Below are 18,762 nucleotides of genomic sequence, written 5' to 3'. Positions count from 1 at the left end.
CAATGTGGGTTTCTAAGAGTCCGTATTTTGTCCCTGTGATTAGCATAGGAGTTTTGTGGTGTGTATGTGGGGGGTATTTTCATGTAGAATGGTTGCTAATCTCTATGTGCTTGTTATGACTGGCTGTGATACTTTTCTTTCTCTTGTTCTCTTTTTGTTCACTTATTTCTGATGTTTGAAACCATTCTGTTCTAGAACCTTGTTTGTTAAATTTGTTGAGAAATGGAAAACATTTTTCTGCCTCTTTCATAACCAGAGCTCTTATCCTTCCATTAGTGTTCATTAATATTTCACTCTTGTATTAGTTTTGTCATTTTATGTACAACTTGCATGTCAGTGTAGCCCTTTTACCTGGAAGCGGCACTTCCAGAACAATTACTTGCCACACATATAACATCACATCACTTACGTTGGACATTTCACTTTTTCTTTCAGGTGCCTCCATGCTTAACACAGAACAAGTCTTGTCTTGGGATTGTTTCCTATTGTATTCTGTCTTTATGACCTGGAATGTATTTGGAACCAAATTCACTACTGTTCATTATTTCTCTTCTTTCACTTCTTTTAATATTTTTCTATAATATGCTTTCCCATAGCCCTATAAATATGTACCGCTCTTGGTATTGCCATGTCCACTTCTTGTAGTAAACCAACCTTGACTTGGTTACTAGTTCTATGGAGCTCATTCCTGCCTGGAGGCAGGTTTCATATAAGGAAAATGGGATCTTCCTCAAATTAAGTGTGGGGGGAGGCAGTGGATGGTTTGTTTGTTTCTTTTTTAAATTTTGAGTTGCTTTTTTTTTTAAGAACCTTAATTAACATTTTGTAGTCTTCTTCTGGTTTCTTTAGTAATGATTATGGATGTGTTGCATGGAAAAACAGAGGACTTCACCCTTGCTTTCCTCCCAAAGAAATTTGGAAATGCTCTAGTCAAGTGGCTCTATTTTCATCCAAGATTCTGTTTTCTTCTTATACCATACAACACAGGCATGCTAAGAGTCTGGTCTTTGTTTTCTGGCATCAGTCATTTAACAAGGATCTAGAGTTGTCAGAAAGCAAAACTTTGGTCCCAAAGTGGGTGTCTGTACCTGCAGACTCCAGACTGTTTCAACAGGGAGATGCACATAGTTTGTTCTCTTTGGAATAAGTCTCACGCTGAAGGAGGCTATAGGAATTTTACTGCTGAGTTCAGCAGGAAAAGAATGGGGATCCCATTTTGTTTCTTTTGTGAGCTGATGACTTGCCTGTATTTCGCTCACCCAGGTGAACATGCCTACAAATGTTCTTCCTGCGCATTTTCCACCATGACAATCAGCCAGCTGAAAGAGCATTCCTTGAGAGTGCATGGGAAAGCACTGACACTACCAAGACCCCGTGTTGTCAGCCTCTCAGCCTCACTTGGCTACCATACCTCCAAGAACCACACTTCTGCTGAAGAGGTGGAGGACTCTAATGGTAAGAGGTGCCTCAGAGCAAGAATTTAATTGTCTAAAATACTACTTAATATTTTATTTTTAAAAAAATTAAGGCAGCAATTAAGAAAAATCCAAAGTTGCATGAAAAGCAAGAATAAAGGTGGTGTTCTAGTGCTTGACCTGCAGTTGAATCTCACCAGTTTATTCTTTACCAACTTATACTGCCAATGGTTGGTCTTTGGAATAAGTCAAGCTGACCTTACTTTTCAGCAAAGATTTACAACATAGGAAATTTTCAGTGGCAGAGCTCCCATTAAAAGTCAGTGGGAAAGAGAGCATCTAATTCTATTTGCACTTCTGAAAAACATCCTTTTATCTTATTAGCAGAGCAATTTAGTGAAGCCACTAAAGATTAAGCGTAAAAAGTAGAGGGAATAGCTAAGCAACTTTCTATTTTATGCTTTTTATGGAAATGGGTGTGTACACAGATCCTGATGTTTGAAATACGTACAGATGGCTTATTTTTAAGTTTTGCCTTGTATTTACGCTACGGAGTTTTATTGTTTGTGCAACAAATGATGAGAATACAGGATTGAAACTTGACTGATAGAAACTGGTCATACAGTTACATGCATGGCAGCAGACTCTTAGCATGCAATGTTCTTACTTTAAATAGATGACAGTGAACAGAGATACTGCAAATGCCAGGAGAAGGGGAACGTACTGCACTCCACATGGATCATCTGTGTTGTGAGGAAAAGCAGCAGTGGACAAAGCAGGCTGTAGGAAAGAATGCCATACTGGCCTGGAGTTACTGTTATAAAGGAAGCAAATGGCAGAACAGCTGTGGCTTTGAAAGAGAGTATTGTGCTCAGCATAAAAGTAACTATATTTGGGGCAAATTAGCTGAAGAATTGTAGGAGAATGTATTGGGATTAAGTGGCAAGGTTTTGGTAGAGGGGTGCTGCAGGGGTGGCTTCTGTGAGAAGAGACCAGGGGCTGACCCTGTGCCAAACAGAGACAGTTCCAGCTGGCTCCAAAACAGACCCAAAGCTGAGCCCATCAGCGATGCTGCTGGTGCCTCTGTGATAACATACTTAAGAAATGGTAAAAAACACTGCACAGCAGCTGTGAGAGAGAGAAGTGTGAAAAATGGGAGAGAAAGAACCCTGCAGACACCAAGGTCAGTGAAGAAGGAGGGGGAGGAGGTGCTCCAGGTGCCAGAGCAGAGATTCCCCTGCAGCCCATGGTGAAGACCGTGGTGAAGCAGGTTGTCCCCCTGCAGCCCATGGAGAGGACCACACCGCAGCAGGTGGATATTCCCTGAAGAAAGCCGACTGAAGTGCATCTACACCAATGCACGCAGCATGGGCAACAAACAGGAGGAGCTGGAAGCCATTGTGCAGCGGGAAAACTATGATATAGTTGCCATCACGGAAACATGGTGGGATGACTCGCACAACTGGAGTGCTGCAATGGATGGCTATAAACTCTTCAGAAGGGATAGGCAAGGAAGAAGAGGCAGTGGGGTAGCCCTGTATGTTAGGGAGTGTTTGGACTGTCTAGAGCTTGACGATGGTGACGATAAGGTTGAGTGTTTATGGGTAAGAATCAGGGGGAAGGCCAACAAGGCAGATGTCATGGTGGGAGTCTGTTATAGACCACCCAACCAGGATGAAGAGGCAGACGAAATATTCTATAAGCAGCTGGGTTGGGAGAAGTCTCACGACCGCTAGCCCTTGTTTTCGTGGGGGACTTCAACTTCCCAGATGTCTGCTGGAAATACAATACAGCGGAGAAGAAACAGTCTAGGAGGTTCCTGGAGTGTGTGGAAGATAACTTCCTGACACAGCTGGTGAGGAAGCCAACTAGGGAAGGCGCCCCGCTGGACCTGTTGTTTGCGAACAGAGAAGGACTTGTGGGTGATGTGATGGTTGGAGGCCGTCTTGGGCACAGCGATCATGAAATGATAGAGTTTTCGATTCTTGGAGAAGTAAGGAGGGGGGTCAGCAGAACTGCTACCTTGGACTTCCGGAGGGCAGACTTTGGCCTGTTTAGGAGCCTGGTTGACAGAGTCCCTTGGGAGGCAGTCCTGAAGGGCAAAGGGGTCCAGGAAGGCTGGACATTCTTCAAGAAGGAAATCTTAAAAGGCGCAGGAGCAGGCCATCCCCATGTGCCGAAAGACGAGCCGGCGGGGAAGAATACCAGCCTGGCTGAACAGAGAGCTTTGGCTGGAACTCAGGGAAAAAAAGAGAGTTTATGACCTTTGGAAGAAGGGGCAGGCAACTCAGGAGGACTACAAGGATGTCGTGGGGTTATGCAGGGAGAAAATTAGAAGGGCCAAAGCCCAACTAGAACTTAATCTGGCTAGTGCAGTAAAAGACAATAAAAAATGTTTCTCTAAATCCATTAGCAACAAAAGGAGGGCTAAGGAGAATCTCTATCCTTTACTGGATGCAGGGGGGAAACACAGTGACAAAGGATGAGGAAAAGGCTGAGGTACTTAATGCCAGTCAGCATGGGTTTATGAAAGGCAGGTCCTGCTTGACTAACCTGATCTCCTTCTGTGACAAGGTGACCCGCTTAGTGGATGAGGGAAAGGCTGTGGATGTTGTTTACCTGGATACCGTTTTCTACAGCATTCTCCTGGAGAAACTGGCTGCTCATGGCTTGGATGGGTGTACTCTTTGCTGGGTAAAAAACTGCCTAGATGTCCGAGCCCAAAGAGTGGTGGTGAATGGAGTTAAATCCAGTTGGCGGCCGGTCACAAGTGGTGTTCCCCAGGGCTCAGTATTGGGGTCAGTTCTGTTTAATATCTTTATCAATGATCTGGACGAGGGGATCGAGTGCACCCTCAGTAAGTTTGCAGACAACACCAAGTTGGGCGGGAGTGTTGATCTGCTTGAGGGTAGAAAGACTCTACAGAGGGATCTGGACAGGCTGGATGGATGGGCGGAGGCCAACTGTATGAGGTTCAAAAAGGCTAAGTGCCAGGTCCTGCACTCAGGTCACAACAACCCCATGCAATGCTACAGGCTTGGGGAAGAGTGGCTGGAAAGCTGCCTGGCAGAAAAGGACCTGGGGGTGTTGGTCGACAACCGGCTGAACATGAGCCGGCAGTGTGCCCAGGTGGCCAAGAAGGCCAACAGCATCCTGGCTTGTACCAGAAATAGTGTGGCCAGCAGGAGTAGGGAAGTGATCGTGCCCCTGTACTCGGCACTGGTGAGGCCGCACCTCGAATACTGTGTTCAGTTTTGGGCCCCTCACTACAAGAAGGACGTTGAGGTGCTGGAGTGTATCCAAAGAAAGCAACGAAGCTGGTGAGGGGTCTGGAGAAGAAGTCTTATGAGGAGCGGCTGAGGGAACTGGGACTGTTTAGCCTGGAGAAAAGGAGGCTGAGGGGAGACCTCATCGCTCTCTACAACTACCTGAAAGGAGGTTGTAGTGAGGTGGGTGTCGGTCTCGTCTCCCAGGTAACTAGTGATAGGACGAGAGGAAACGGCCTCAAGTTGCGCCAGGGGAGGTTTAGATTGGACATGAGGAAAAATTTCTTTCCTGAAAGAGTGGTTAAACATTGGAACAGGCTGCCCAGGGAAGTGGTTGAGTCCCCATCCCTGGAGGTATTTAAAAGACATGTAGATGTGGTGCTTAGGGACATGGTTTAGTGGTAGACTTGGCCATGTTATGTTTGCGGTTAGACTCAGTGATCTTAAAGGTCTTTTCCAACCTAAATGATTCTATGATTCTATGAAAATGTTCCAAAAGCAGACTTGATAGTACTAAAATGACTTCTTACAATGCATATTCAACAAGACTTTTAAATTCTTCTTTTAAATGTGAATTGTATTCAAGGGGGTTATTTTCTTTCTATTGTGATTGCTCTCATTTTTCTTTTTTGGAGTGTAAAAACAGTCAGGACATAATACTCTTTTCCATTACAGCTTCTTTCCATCATCCTAGCAATTGAAAGTATCCTTAGTATAAATCAGAATTAGGTTCAAAGTTTGTTTTTAAATGCGCACCCATTAGTACTTCTTTATACAGTATGGTTCCCTAAGCTCGCTCTTCAACGTTATGTTGCATCATTCTGAATCTTGTTCTTTTCTCTGTCCTCCCCTTTCCCCCAGTTTATTTTAATGCCAGAATGTTATATTCCAGGTCAGTGATGTGTGGCATAAAGTGAACAAATGTGTATAGTCTTGGCAGACTTTGTATGACACTCCACTTTTTCACCTTCCCACTCTCCAAGCTGTTGCCACTCATGACTATATGCTTTTCCACCGCTGTATGAGATGGTAATTTTGAGTCCCATTGAATTTCAATAGACTCATATGCTCCTAAATCTCATAGACTTCTATTAAATCTCTCCACCCTTAGCATTATCTTATTTATTTTTAAAATTATTATTATTTGTACAGTCCTACTTGCTTTTGGACATATTTTGTGGGTTTTGGTGTGGTCCTGCATCTTGATTTGTCTTCACGAGTATACTTTTATCAAAAGAGGAAACCTTTTGTCTCCTGCTTTTTTTTCTTGATGTTTCTCTGACATTCTTTTTGTGATTATCTCTTTATGTGAATCCATGCATACTAAATTAAATAGCATTCCAGATATTTTCCTTTCAGTCTCTTTAGGACTTCTTCTCACAGATCTGTAATGCCCTGGGTTTCTACTTGATATTACATTCCCATTTTTCCCCAAAGAGGTTTTAAATACTCATTGAGATTTTCTGTGCTCACTCCATGTTTGCTCTGAACTCAGGAGTTAAACATCTCCTTGATGAGTTTCTTTTGTCATATAGATGCTGATCTATCTGACTGTAGTTGATGTTCTAGTACGGATTTACCAGGAAAGTGTGATGTTTTCAATTTTATCTGCCTTGCTCCCTGTGGTCATTGAGATATTTCTTTATTAATACTTTGCAGATATAATATGCTTACTTTTCAGTGCACTCAAACCAGCAAGTCTATTGCTTTTCTTAAGTAATATTTTTCCCTTCAACCACAACTCTGATTTTGCAAGCATTTAAATGCTTGTATTAGATTTGTCTAGTTATGGGGGTTTTATAATACTTTTTTTCCCCTCTAATTTTTCAACTGCTGCTCTGTTTCTAATACTTAAACATTTACATGTGTTGTTCTGATTTGTTCTTATTGCTTGTTTTAGGTGGGTTGTTTTTAGTGTTTAGCTGTTGTGTCCATGTCCATTGATGGCTCTTAAAGTATCTACAAATAGCTAGAGCATAATTTGACTTCCAAATAAGTTTTATGTAACTGGATGAGAACCTTAATTTTAAATATTTTTTTCTTTCTGAAAGTATCATGGTTTCTCTTCTGTTAGGACTCTGACACACATTTCATAGTTTCTATGTAGCATATAAAACTTGAATGTTCATTTTGCTTCAGCAGGGGGGTTTCTTTATATATTTTTCCCCTGTGTATGATCCTATGGTATCCAGGCGCGTATGAAACCAACATTTTCTGTGTTCCATTGTAGTGGAGACCATGAGTTCCTTTCATATATGTAGGCTCTTTTCAAAGAGATGATGACTTTCAGCAGAGTTGACAGACAGTTTGTGTGAGTCATTGTGCCTATACTCTGGATAAATTTTTCAGAATGGCAAAATTGCTTTTTAGGCACTTCTGGAAATATTGTCTCTCTCCACCCCTTACTGAGTCACTAAGACTTCCTTTGGCTTTCCAGTAAGCATACCAGCAAACTGCAGTAATTCATTGTTGCAGTTCGAGACCGAATTGACAGTGTGGAGACTAAATGGGCTCAGATACTAAAGCACTTTTAGTTGCAGATATAATTGATGTTAACAAGTGATACGATTTCCCTGTTCTATGGGAGGGACAACATAGTCCAGGAGAGAAGCTGGGTGGGTGTTACGACCCAGACTGGGTGACTCAGGGGGTCGTAGTGGTTTCGTGATTCCCTTGGGCTAAATTAAGGTGAAACGACACCAGGCAATCAATTAAACGCTTTATTTATGGCACATGCAACTTAAACTTGGAAAGCATAATAATAGGCGGCGTGGATTCTATTGAGGCATTTATACAAAGAAAAGGAAAGAGAGGAAAAGGAAAAAGAGAGAGAGAGAGATCACCACCCTTGGATCCCACGATGACGATGACGGACGTGGCAATCCTCCGGTGATGGGCGTGCGCGCGGCTCCTTGGAGTTGTGCCTTTTATAGTCTAGTCCCCGCCTCTCGGGGAGTTATGTAGCTCCTGTTCCTTTGTGCAGGTGCCATTGTGGGGGTGGTCGTGAGCCCCTTCCTCAAATAAACTCTGTATGACCTCTGGCCGTATATGGTGCGTTGTCATGCTGGGCCTATCAGAACATGGAACTGCGCACCCTCCGGTACGCCCTCCGTGTCCTGTGTTATCTGACCTCTCATTTAAGGTTTATCGCTGCTGTGCAGACCGTGACTTGTTTCACCACAATGTTTGAGACATTAACTCTTTCAGTCTCTCACACCACCCCGTGGCTCAAACATTGTCTATATAATCTTCATCCAGGGTGGTCATTTTCACATAACGGATAGAGGATAGAGAAGATAAAAGTTGCGAAATCATACATTTTACAATAGCAAGGCCAATCATCAAAAACAAGAACCCACAGCCCAACGTCATAGCAATATTTAAAAGCCATTTTCCCCAACCTGTAAGTCCCAGTGAATTCGGGAGAGAGTTGAACCAAGATCCAGGGCTCCAGCCGTTAAACCAGTCCTTTGGCTGCATTGCTTGGAAAAGCTCTCCGGTCCGCTCCGACACCTCTCTCATCTTCTTTCACGCTTCTTCTATGGTGGTAGTTGCGTTGTGTATGGTGAGACAGCATTCTCCATCGGTGAGATTTAACATTCCACATACCCCGTGCTCTTTTAACAATCACATATCTAAAGCTAATCTGTTTTGTAAAGTCATTTTAGATGCCTGTTGAATCTGTAAATTCATTTCCTTGAAGGCACGATTGGTCCAATTTCTTAGCACATGTATTTGCCAGGTCAGATTTTCTAAGACAAACTGGTGTCTTTTAAGGGTCATATATGGGGTAAATATATTTTCTAACATCAGAGATGTTGTCATGCCCCAGGTATAATAATTGGGTACTCGGATTCCATGCACTGCCCACTCGGGTCGCGCCTGGGACCCATCACTTTCCCGGCGCCTTCTGTTTTGATGAGGCACTGAGAAATTGAACACTCTAGAAGGACACATTGTAGGAACTCCTATTCCACACTGTAATCTGGCATGTTGTCTCACACTAATATGGGAATATAATTTTCCATTCGAGCATCCCCATAACATTCCTTGTGGGGCAGGGTACCATGTTGTACTACATTGGTAACCATCATTTCTGGGTACCCAAGTACCCTGTAGGTCCCTATCCCACACCTTTCAGTGTTCCGGACCATGGCTTGTGGGAATACCGCACCTAATCGCAGTTCTTCCCATTTTCCAGGTTCCATTGCACCTGTTGTCCAAATTTCGGAAACCCCGGGAAGGGTATCCCCAACAAGTACACATATCCCGTATAAAGGTTCAGAGTTCAGGGATATACCATGTCTCACGCTCACAAGCCCTGGTCCTCATGGGGGACTTCAACCACCCCGACATCTGTTGGAGGGACAACACGGCAGGGCATAAGCAATCCGGGAGGTTCCTGGAATGCATCGATGATAACTTCCTTCTCCAAGTGGTAGAGGAGCCAATGAGGAGAGGTGCTATGCTGGACCTTGTTCTCACCAACAAGGAGGGGCTGGTGGGGAATGTGAAGCTCAAGGGCAGCCTGGGCTGCGGTGACCATGAAATGGTGGAGTTCAAGATCCTTAGGGCACCGAGGAGGGCGCACAGCAAGCTCACTACCCTGGACTTCAGGAGAGCGGACTTTGGCCTCTTCAGGGATCTGCTTGGTAGAGTGCCATGGGACAAAGCCCTGGAGGGAAGAGGGGCCCAAGAAAGCTGGGTAATATTCAAGGATCACCTCCAAGCTCAGGAGCGATGCATCCCAACAAAGAGGAAATCAGGCAAAAACACCAGGAGGCCTGCATGGATGAACAAGGAGCTCCTGGACAAACTCAAACACAAAAAGGAAGCCTACAGAGGGTGGAAGCAAGGACAGGTAGCCTGCGAGGAATACAGAGAAGTTGTCCGAGCAGCCAGGGATCAGGTTAGGAAAGCTAAAGCCCCGATAGAATCACATATGGCCAGGGACGTCAAGGGCAACAAGAAAAGATTCTATAGGTACGTCGGGGATAAAAGGAAGACGAGGGAAAATGTGGGCCCTCTCCGGAATGAAACGGGAGACCTGGTTACCTGGGACACGGAGAAGGCGGAGGTACTCAATGACTTTTTTGCCTCGGTCTTCACCGGCAAGTGCTCGAGCCTCACCGCCCAAGTCGCAGAAGGCAAAGGCGGGGACTGGGAGAATGAAGAGCCGCCCACTGTGGGAGAACATCAGGTTCAAGACCATCTAAGGCACCTGAAGGTGCACAAGTCCATGGGACCCGATGAGATCCATCTGCAAGTCCTGAAGGAACTGGCAGATGAAGTTGCTAAGCCACTATCCATCGTATTTGAGAAGTCATGGCAGTCCGGTGAAGTTCCCACTGACTGGAAAAGGGGAAACATAACCCCCATTTTTAAAAAGGGAGAAAAGGAAGACCCGGGGAACTACAGGCCAGTCAGTCTCACCTCTGTGCCTGGGAAGATCATGGAACAGATCCTCCTGGAAGCTCTGCTAAGGCCCATGGAGGACAGGGAGGTGATTTGAGACAGCCAGCATGGCTTCACCAAGGGCAAGTCCTGCCTGACTAACCTAGTGGCCTTCTATGATGGAGTGACTACATCAGTGGACACGGGAAGGGCTACAGATGTCGTCTGTCTGGACCTCTGTAAGGCCTTTGACACGGTCCCCCACAACATCCTTCTCTCTAAACTGGAGAGGTATGGATTTGATGGGTGGACTGTCCGGTGGGTGAGGAATTGGTTAGATGGTCGCATCCAGAGGGTAGTGGTCAACGGCTCAATGTCCAGATGGAGGTTGGTGACAAGTGGCGTCCCGCAGGGGTCCATATTGGGACCGGTACTGTTTAATATCTTCATCAGTGACATAGTGGGATCGAGTGCACCCTCAGCAAGTTTGCAGATGACACCAAGCTGAGTGGTGCGGTTGACACACCAGAGGGACGGGATGCCATCCAGAGGGACCTGGACTAGCTCGAGAAGTGGGCCCGTGTGAACCTCATGAGGTTTAACAAGGCCAAGTGCAAGGTCCTGCTCCTGGGTCGGGGCAACCCCCAGTATCAATACAGGCTGGGGGATGAAGGGATTGAGAGCAGCCCTGCCGAGAAGGACTTGGGGGTACTGGTGGATGAAAAGCTGGACATGAGCCAGCAATTTGCACTCACAGCCCAGAAGGCCAATCGTATCCTGGGCTGCATCAAAAGAAGCGTGGCCAGCAGGTCGAGGGAGGTGATTCTGCCCCTCTACTCTGCTCTGGTGAGACCCCACCTGGAGTACTGTGTCCAGCTCTGGAGCCCTCAGCATAAGGAAGACATGGACCTGTTGGAGCGGGTCCAGAGGAGGGCCACGAAAATGATCAGGGGGATGGAACACCTCTCCTATGAAGAAAGGCTGAGAGAGTTGGGGTTGTTCAGCCTGGAGAAGAGAAGTCTCTGGGGAGACCTTATTGCAGCCTGTCAGTACTTAAAGGGGGCTTATAAAAAAGATGGCGGCAAACTTTTCAGCAGGGCCTGTTGCGACAGGACAAAGGGGAATGGCTTTAAACTAAAGGGGGGTAGATATAGACTAGATATAAGGAAGAAATTTTTTACGCTGAGGGTGGTGAAACACTGGCACAGGTTGCCCAGAGAGGTGGTGGATGCCCCATCCCTGGAAACATTCAAGGTCAGGTTGGAGGGGGCTCTGAGCAACCTGATCTAGTTGAAGATGTCCCTGCCCATGGCAGAGGGGTTGGACTAGATGACCTTTAGAGGTCCCTTCCAACCCAAACTATTCTACGATTCTATGATTCTATCTCCTCTTCCCTCACCAAGGATGGCAAAGGCGAGGAAGAGGGTTTTCCAAAGCATCATGTTTTGCTATAACATACAAAAACAATAAAGAAAACTACACAGATGATGCAAATAATCACTAGGGGTCATAATGTACACATATGGTCCATCTGCGACGACCTGCAAATACATAGAACAAGAACAAAGCAGGTTCAAAAGGACGGCACAATCCATCTAGTATTAATTTGATGATACCTTCCGTGGGCGTCGGTGGCTATCCAGGCATAGAGGTTAAGCGGAGTTTTCAGAGTTAAGGGTACTTCTCCTACCCTTGGTAAGTCTAACAAAACGGGTTGTGTTGGGTAGTGGAGTGGTTTTACCGGGTCCTTCGTTTCCCTCTTCCCCGGGAGCAGGGAGAGGGGTTTGGGGCAAAATGCGGTGAGCCTGGGACATCCATTGACCCCCCAGCGACTGCTCACTTTTGCTATGGCATCGGGGAGTTGTGCAGGCCATCTGGAATTGTGGGGCCTAAGGACACATTTCAGCAATCCGTTTGTCCTTTCCACTATCCCATTAGCTTGAGGATAGTAGGGGGTGTGAAATATCCATTGTATTCCCTCGCCTTTTGCCCATTCCTGAACCACCTCGGCAGTAAAGTGGCTACCGTTATCTGATTGGATCGACTGGGGTTTAGGTAGATAACTAAACCATAGCTTCAACCCTTTCACCGTGTTGTCCCCAGTTGCTCTCGCAACGGCCTCAGCCTTGGTAAGTCCCGACACCACTTCCACCCGGACAAGAACATCCTGCTTCCTGTCTGACTTTTTAAAAGGTCCTATGTAATCAACTTGCCAGGTCTCCCAGAGGCCCTTCCCGTCCCGTAAGTGGAGAGGGGGTTCTTGCAAGGGGTGCCTCTCTAATCTGGTACAGCACTGACTACAAGCAGAAATGATCGTGTTACACAGTTCCCGAGTAACAGGCCAGCCCCTGCCACCAGCTTCTTTGAAAAGGTCTTTAACCCCTGAATGACCGTGTTTCACGTGTAACCAGTCTAACAGATATTCCCACTTTTCTTCTTCAGCTTCTGCTGCCACTGTAGCTAAACGGGTTAGCGAATCTACCTGGTTATTCCAAACGTGGGCTGGGTGATTCCCCCTTTGGTGTGCAGCTACCCATCCCACCAAGAAAGTCCCCTGTTAAGCAGCATTTAAGATTTCCTCCCATTTTTCCCTTTGCCACACGGGTACCCGGTTAACTTCCCACTGATTTTGTTCCCAGAAGGGGAGCCACTCAGTACATCCTTTAAATACAGCATATGAATCCATATAAATAAATGTTGGTTCTTTGCTCTCAGCCTCTCTTTTTCTCACACTCCAAACTGCTATCAACTCCCCTACCTGAGCACTTCCCTCCCCCTCCATTACAATTCTCTCCTCCGAATCAACATGTAAGGCTGCTGCCCGGTATTTCCATACCTTTCCTTCTCTTTTTGAAGATGCATCAGTAAACCACGCATTCTTCAAGTGAGGTTCAAACGGGGGAGCTGGTTTTATAAGGGAAGGGGGGGTCTCCTGGTATCTGGGGACTCTTGTATCTGAAGTACCTTAGGTGTTCCTTCTTCTCTCTTACGTGCATGACAATAGTGATCCAGTTGTGCATACCATTTTCTGACTGTTTCCCCGCTGTGCAACCCCTGCGGGGGGTGGGGTCCCAGCCAATACGGGTTTCAGGACCTTAAAGGGCCCTCTCAAAATAATTGATTGTTGCCTTATGATTTTTTCGGCTTCCTGCAGGGCTAGATTAACTATAAAAAGGCCCTTTTCCCAAACTGAATATCATTTTTCTGCATCTTTGAAACTGCGTGAATAAAACCCGATGGGACGAGTCGGACCCTCAGGTCTGCGTTGCCATGTGTATTGATAGTCCGTGAATGGCAAAACCCCATTCGATATGGAGGGGATCAGTCAGGTGTATTGGCCCTAAGGCCTGATATACCCCAGCCTCAAAAATCAGCAGCTTTAAGGCTTCCTTCATGGATGGGGGTCCAATCCCAAGAGGCCCTTTTGCGTGTCAGATCGTATAGGGGTCGGGCTATGATGGAAAAATCTGGAATGTGTTTCCTCCAAAATACCAACAGGCCTAAGGCATGTTGGTGTTCCCTTTTGTTTCCGGGCATTCCCACTTGTTCAGGGGTAGTCAAGGTTTCAGGGGGAATACACACTATCCCACCCCTCCACCAGATACCCAGGAACTTTACCTCCGAGGATGGGAGCTGTACCTTCTCTGTCTGGATCTGGAGTTCTAAACTTTCCAGGTGAGTGATTATTTTTGTCTGGGTCTGTCCCACTACGCTGGTATCGGGGCCGCCAATCAATATATCATCAATATATTGGTATATCCTAACTCCCTTCTCAGGGGTAATCCAGGCAAGCTCCTGTGCCAGTGAGTAGTGGGCAATGGTCGGTGAGTGGTGCTATCCCTGAGGAAGACGTGTAAAAGTAAACTGCACCCCTTCCCTGGTAAAAGCAAAACGATCTCTATCTGCTTCCTGCAAGGGAACCATAAAAAACATGTCTTTCACATCAATAGTTGCCAAGATCTGGTGGGCTTGTTCCTGTATGGTTGCAATCAGCTCGGCCATGTTAGGCACTGCAGCTGTTAAGGGACCTGTATTGGCATTCAGGTGCCGATAATCAATTGTTAATCGCCACTTTCCATTTGGTTTATGGACTGGCCACACAGGGGAGTTATAAGGTGAATGAGTTGGGATAATTATCCCCTGTTCCTGCAACTCAGTTATTACAGGGGTAATTCCCTCCCTTGCCCCTAACGGCAAGGCATAGGGTTTCACATTGACTATCTTTGAAGGAGGGAGTGCAGGCGCCGACTGTAACAGTCTCACCGAGGCCGCAGGGAGTCCGAACTTCCCTTCCTTTCCCTTTGAGTCTACCCACACTCTTCCCTTTAATAAATCCAGTCCTAAAATGTTTGTGAGCAATGAGCCTAATATCATTGTGACTTCAACAGAGGATGTATCTCCCAGCAGCCAGCACCTGACTCGGGCGGTTGGCTGTGACTTAGAATTTCCAAAAGCATCTGTGACCCAAATTTGTTTTTTGTCAGCAACTATTCCATTGTGGTTAGCAACATCTGTCCGGAGAGCTGACATCTGAGCCCCTGTGTCTACTAAAAAGGTGACTGGAGTCTTGGAAGGGGCCCAGGGGAAAGGTAATCAACAAGTCCCCTTTGTCACTTTCCGTGAGCCTTCTTAAATAGATCCACCGGCCATCCCCCGGCTCACTGATTGGGGATGGCGGAGGGGGTTTCCCGACTCGGGGACGCTCAAATCAATCAACTCAGTCTCCCGGGGGGCGGACGGGGTTATTGTTCCGGGTTCCCGGGATAGGAGAGAAAGATCCTTGGGGTCCGAGGGAGATGGGGTTCCCTTTATTTTGTCCCAGCCTTTCACCAAACTTTCCAGGTTGGGAGTGGGCAACCCATCCATCACCTCCCGGGGAATCCCTTTTGAAATGCCCTCTGCCCATAGTGTATATCTTCTATTATCAGGGGGTCACGTCGGTCTGGCCGGGGCGGGGGGTTGAGGATCGCGCGAGGGCATAGCTTTTATTCCCCCATTCCCTTCCACCCTTCTAAAGTCCACCTTGGATTTTGTCTCTCCCGGACCGGTAAATCCCATTCATCTCCCGTAATTAATCAATTCCTGTGCTACTTCTCCCCATGTCATCTCTGGGGGACCTCCCCTTCTCCAGGGTCGGGGTGCCCTCAACCGATCTTGTAGTTGCACCGCGTATAATTTCAAGGCATTGGGTCGTCCCCTTATAAGAGGGTGCAACCTGTCAGGGTCTGCCACATATTGCATGGGAGAGGGCTGTTGCGGAACCAGTAATCAGTCATGCATCAACTGGAGACACGCAGTTTTCTGTACGCTCTCTAAAATGTGACCCACTGTAGGCATTTTAATCGAGAAGGGGTCTCCCCTTTCCATAGGATCCAATCCACCTGCCCAATATGCTACCCTTTGGGTCAGGAACCAGGGCTCTCTATTGTCATTTGTGGTTATAAAAACCCCTGGTCCCCAATACCCTCTTGCCTCATCCTCGCTCAGCAAGATATGATCCCCCCCCCCAGTAAGAGGTACTCTCCATACATATTCAGTTTCCGTTTCTCGGGGTCCCCGGGAATATTTTTCCTGAATTTTAGCCAAATCAGTAGGGGAATAGGGAATGATGTGGGTAGTAACTTGTTGGGCTCCTCCTTGACCACCATCTACAGTCTCGGTCTTAATTAAAGGTCGCATTATAGCTTCCTCCCTTCCAAGGGAAAATATTTCTCTTACATGTTCTAGATCTTTAAGAGGGTATAACAATTTTGATTCTTTTCCCTCGTCAGAATCTGCATCCATATTTCCTACACCGATTTGGGAGTGGGTTTCATCTAATTGCTCCTGTAATATTCTCTCCTGCTCCAGAGCCTCCGTCAAAGCGGTATGTAGCCTTTGGTTAGTCACCCGCTCGGCGGCAAGCTGATCGGAGAGACTTTTTGTTGTTTTCTAGTTGTTCCTGCAGAGCCTTCACTAGATCTTGAAGGGATTTTATTCCCTCCCCTTCTGCTTGTTGGACCACGTGTTTATCCCGTTGTGCTGCCACCAGGGCAGCTCCTAAAACCGCACAGACCAACGCTTTCCCCTTTCCTAGCTTCAACCTTTGCTCCTTAGCTAAAGTGGAGATTCTGTCCGCTACCGCTTCCAGATCATGCCAATTACTATGGGCCCAAGTCATACCAGGGGGAGAAGGTCGGGCGTTATAGCCCTCTAATTTCTCCAGGAGAGGGGTACAATCTACAGTCGGACCTCCCAGGGAGGCCATAATGAGTATACAATTATAGGGATTAGATCCCTTGTTAGTCCTCTGAGGACTGTCTCCCCTGGTGTATGACTCCTCTCAGAGAGGGGCTTCAGTAAAGGCCTGGTCCCAACGATCGCTTTAGCACCAACAAGGAAATCCCATCCTCGTCGCCAATAAAAATGTTACGACCCAGACTGGGTGACTCAGGGGGTCGTAGCGGTTTCGTGATTCCCTTGGGCTAAATTAAGGTGAAACGACACCAGGCAATCAATTAAACGCTTTATTTATGGCACATGCAACTTAAACTTGGAAAGCATAATAATAGGCGGCGTGGATTCTATTGAGGCATTTATACAAAGAAAAAGAAAGAGAGGAAAAGGAAAAAGAGAGAGAGAGAGATCACCACCCTTGGATCCCACGATGACGATGACGGACGTGGCAATCCTCCGGTGATGGGCGTGCGCGCGGCTCCTTGGAGTTGTGCCTTTTATAGTCTAGTCCCCGCCTCTCGGGGAGTTATGTAGCTCCTGTTCCTTTGTGCAGGTGCCATTGTGGGGGTGGTCGTGAGCCCCTTCCTCAAATAAACTCTGTATGACCTCTGGCCATATATGGTGCGTTGTCATGCTGGGCCTATCAGAACATGGAACTGCGCACCCTCCGGTACACCCTCCGTGTCCTGTGTTATCTGACCTCTCATTTAAGGTTTATCGCTGCTGTGCAGACCGTGACTTGTTTCACCACAATGTTTGAGACATTAACTCTTTCAGTCTCTCACAGTGGGTCAGCATAATTGTTTCTAACATGACCTCCCTGTCCCACAGGGGAGACAGCATGATCCTGCATGAACCAGTAGGAAGTTGGATCGGTCAGTGTAGCAGATCCAGCTGCACAATATACAGTCTGGGTGCATGGCTGGGTGTCCCCACTGTTTGCTCTCAGGTGCTCCTAAGGCCTCTTGTGGGGTCTCTGTCAGGTCTCTCCCTGAGCAACTAACTGCACACCATGTCAGTTATAGGATTGGGTAGAGAATGCCCGATTCCAATTGGTTGAAATTCCTGCAGTTCCTAACAATTGGCTGTTGCCTCACTGGAGCTCACTGCCCATCTGGAAGGGCAATGGTGCACATGTGGACAGTCATTTCTATTGCTTTCTGTTCAGAGAGCTACTTTCCCTTTTGGGTATGAGAACACTATTGTATTCAGATGCTGAAGTCTTTTAGGACCATAGTGTAGGCAGGAATTTAACATCTTGGTAATCTTGTTACTCTTTCTGTACAGGTAATCTGTAGGTAAGTTTTATAGTTAAAATTTCAGTAATGAGATTTGCAGCTTCCCTGTTGTTATTCTGTGTTTTTCGGCTGCAGTTACAGCTAATTTTGCCTCTTGACATGTCTGTGGGTACCCTTTCTTTTACTTCAGACTGTGCCATGGTGTTAGCTTGCTCAGTACATTTTTGAAACGGCCACCTAAGTTCCTCATGTTCGTTCTATGTAAAATTCTTTATAAAAACAGATCTCAGTGGTATTCCTTTTCTTTGGCAATCAGGACCAAGTATTCCATTTGTTCCTCCTTATAACTTCCCCACATCCCTCCCTTCTTCCCAGGCTCAACTTCACTCCTTCATTCCTGACTCTTCTATCTCCTCCCCCCAACCCTGAGCATTGCAGGGGTACAGGGAATGGGGGTTGCCATCAGTTCATAATGCTTTGTCTCTGCTGCTCCTTCCTCGTCATGATGTTCCACTGCTCCAGTGTGGGGTCCCTCCCACAGGATACAGTCCTTCATGAACTGCTGCAGCATGGGTCCTTTCCATAGGGTACAGCCCTTCAGGAATGGACTGCTCCAGCATGCCCCCCCCCCCCCCCGGCCACAGTTCCTGCCAGAAAACCTGCTCCTGCATGAGCTCTTCACAGGCTGCATCTTCCTTTAGGGAATATCCACTTGCTGCAGTATGGGGTCCTCCATGGGCTGCAGGGGGACAACCTGCTTCACCATGGTCTTCACCATGGGCTGCAGGGGAATCTGCTCCGGCACCTGGAGCACCTCCTCCCCTTCCTTCTTCACTGACCTTGGTGTCTGCAGGGTTCTTTCTCTCCTATTTTTCACACTTCTCTCTCTCACAGCTGCTGTGCAGTGTTTTTTACCCTTTCTTGAATATGTTATCACAAAGGCGCCATCAATGTCACTGGTTCAGCTTTGGGCAGCTTTGGGTCCATTTTGGAGCCAGCTGGAACTGGCTCTGTTGGACATGGAGGCAGCCCCTGGTGTCTTCTCACAGAAGCCACCCCTGCAGCACCCCTATGCTACCAAAATATTGCCACAGAAACCCAGTATACCTGGCTAAAAATAAATCCTCTTTATGTTCCCATACCAAATTTGTGCTGGCAATTTGGGCCAAGTGGTTGGCCTGGTTATTTTGTTTCTTTTCTTGAGTTGCCTTTGAATTTGGGATATGTGAGTTA

General features: G+C 46.7%; 1 protein-coding gene and 1 pseudogene across 4 annotated transcripts in view; one reads left to right on the top strand and one right to left on the bottom strand.

Annotated features, from left to right (window-relative positions):
* LOC143172049 (zinc finger protein 462-like) overlaps positions 1-18,762 on the top strand; it is a 118,518-nt gene that overhangs the window by 70,305 nt on the left and 29,451 nt on the right. For 3 of the 4 annotated variants that reach the window (XM_076361270.1, XM_076361269.1, XM_076361271.1), the window contains exon 7: positions 1,264-1,455. In XM_076361270.1, the coding sequence (XP_076217385.1) occupies positions 1,264-1,455 (192 nt within the window). Of the gene's footprint in view, positions 1-1,263; positions 1,456-18,762 lie in introns of those variants that run through there. The other variant, XM_076361272.1, reaches the window with a different exon arrangement.
* LOC143172157 (uncharacterized) lies at positions 15,134-15,754 on the bottom strand (annotated as a pseudogene).

The sequence above is a fragment of the Aptenodytes patagonicus genome, chromosome W, assembly GCF_965638725.1.
Source record: "Aptenodytes patagonicus chromosome W, bAptPat1.pri.cur, whole genome shotgun sequence".
Taxonomy (NCBI): Eukaryota; Metazoa; Chordata; class Aves; order Sphenisciformes; family Spheniscidae; genus Aptenodytes; species Aptenodytes patagonicus.
This window is presented reverse-complemented; position numbering and strand designations above follow the sequence as displayed.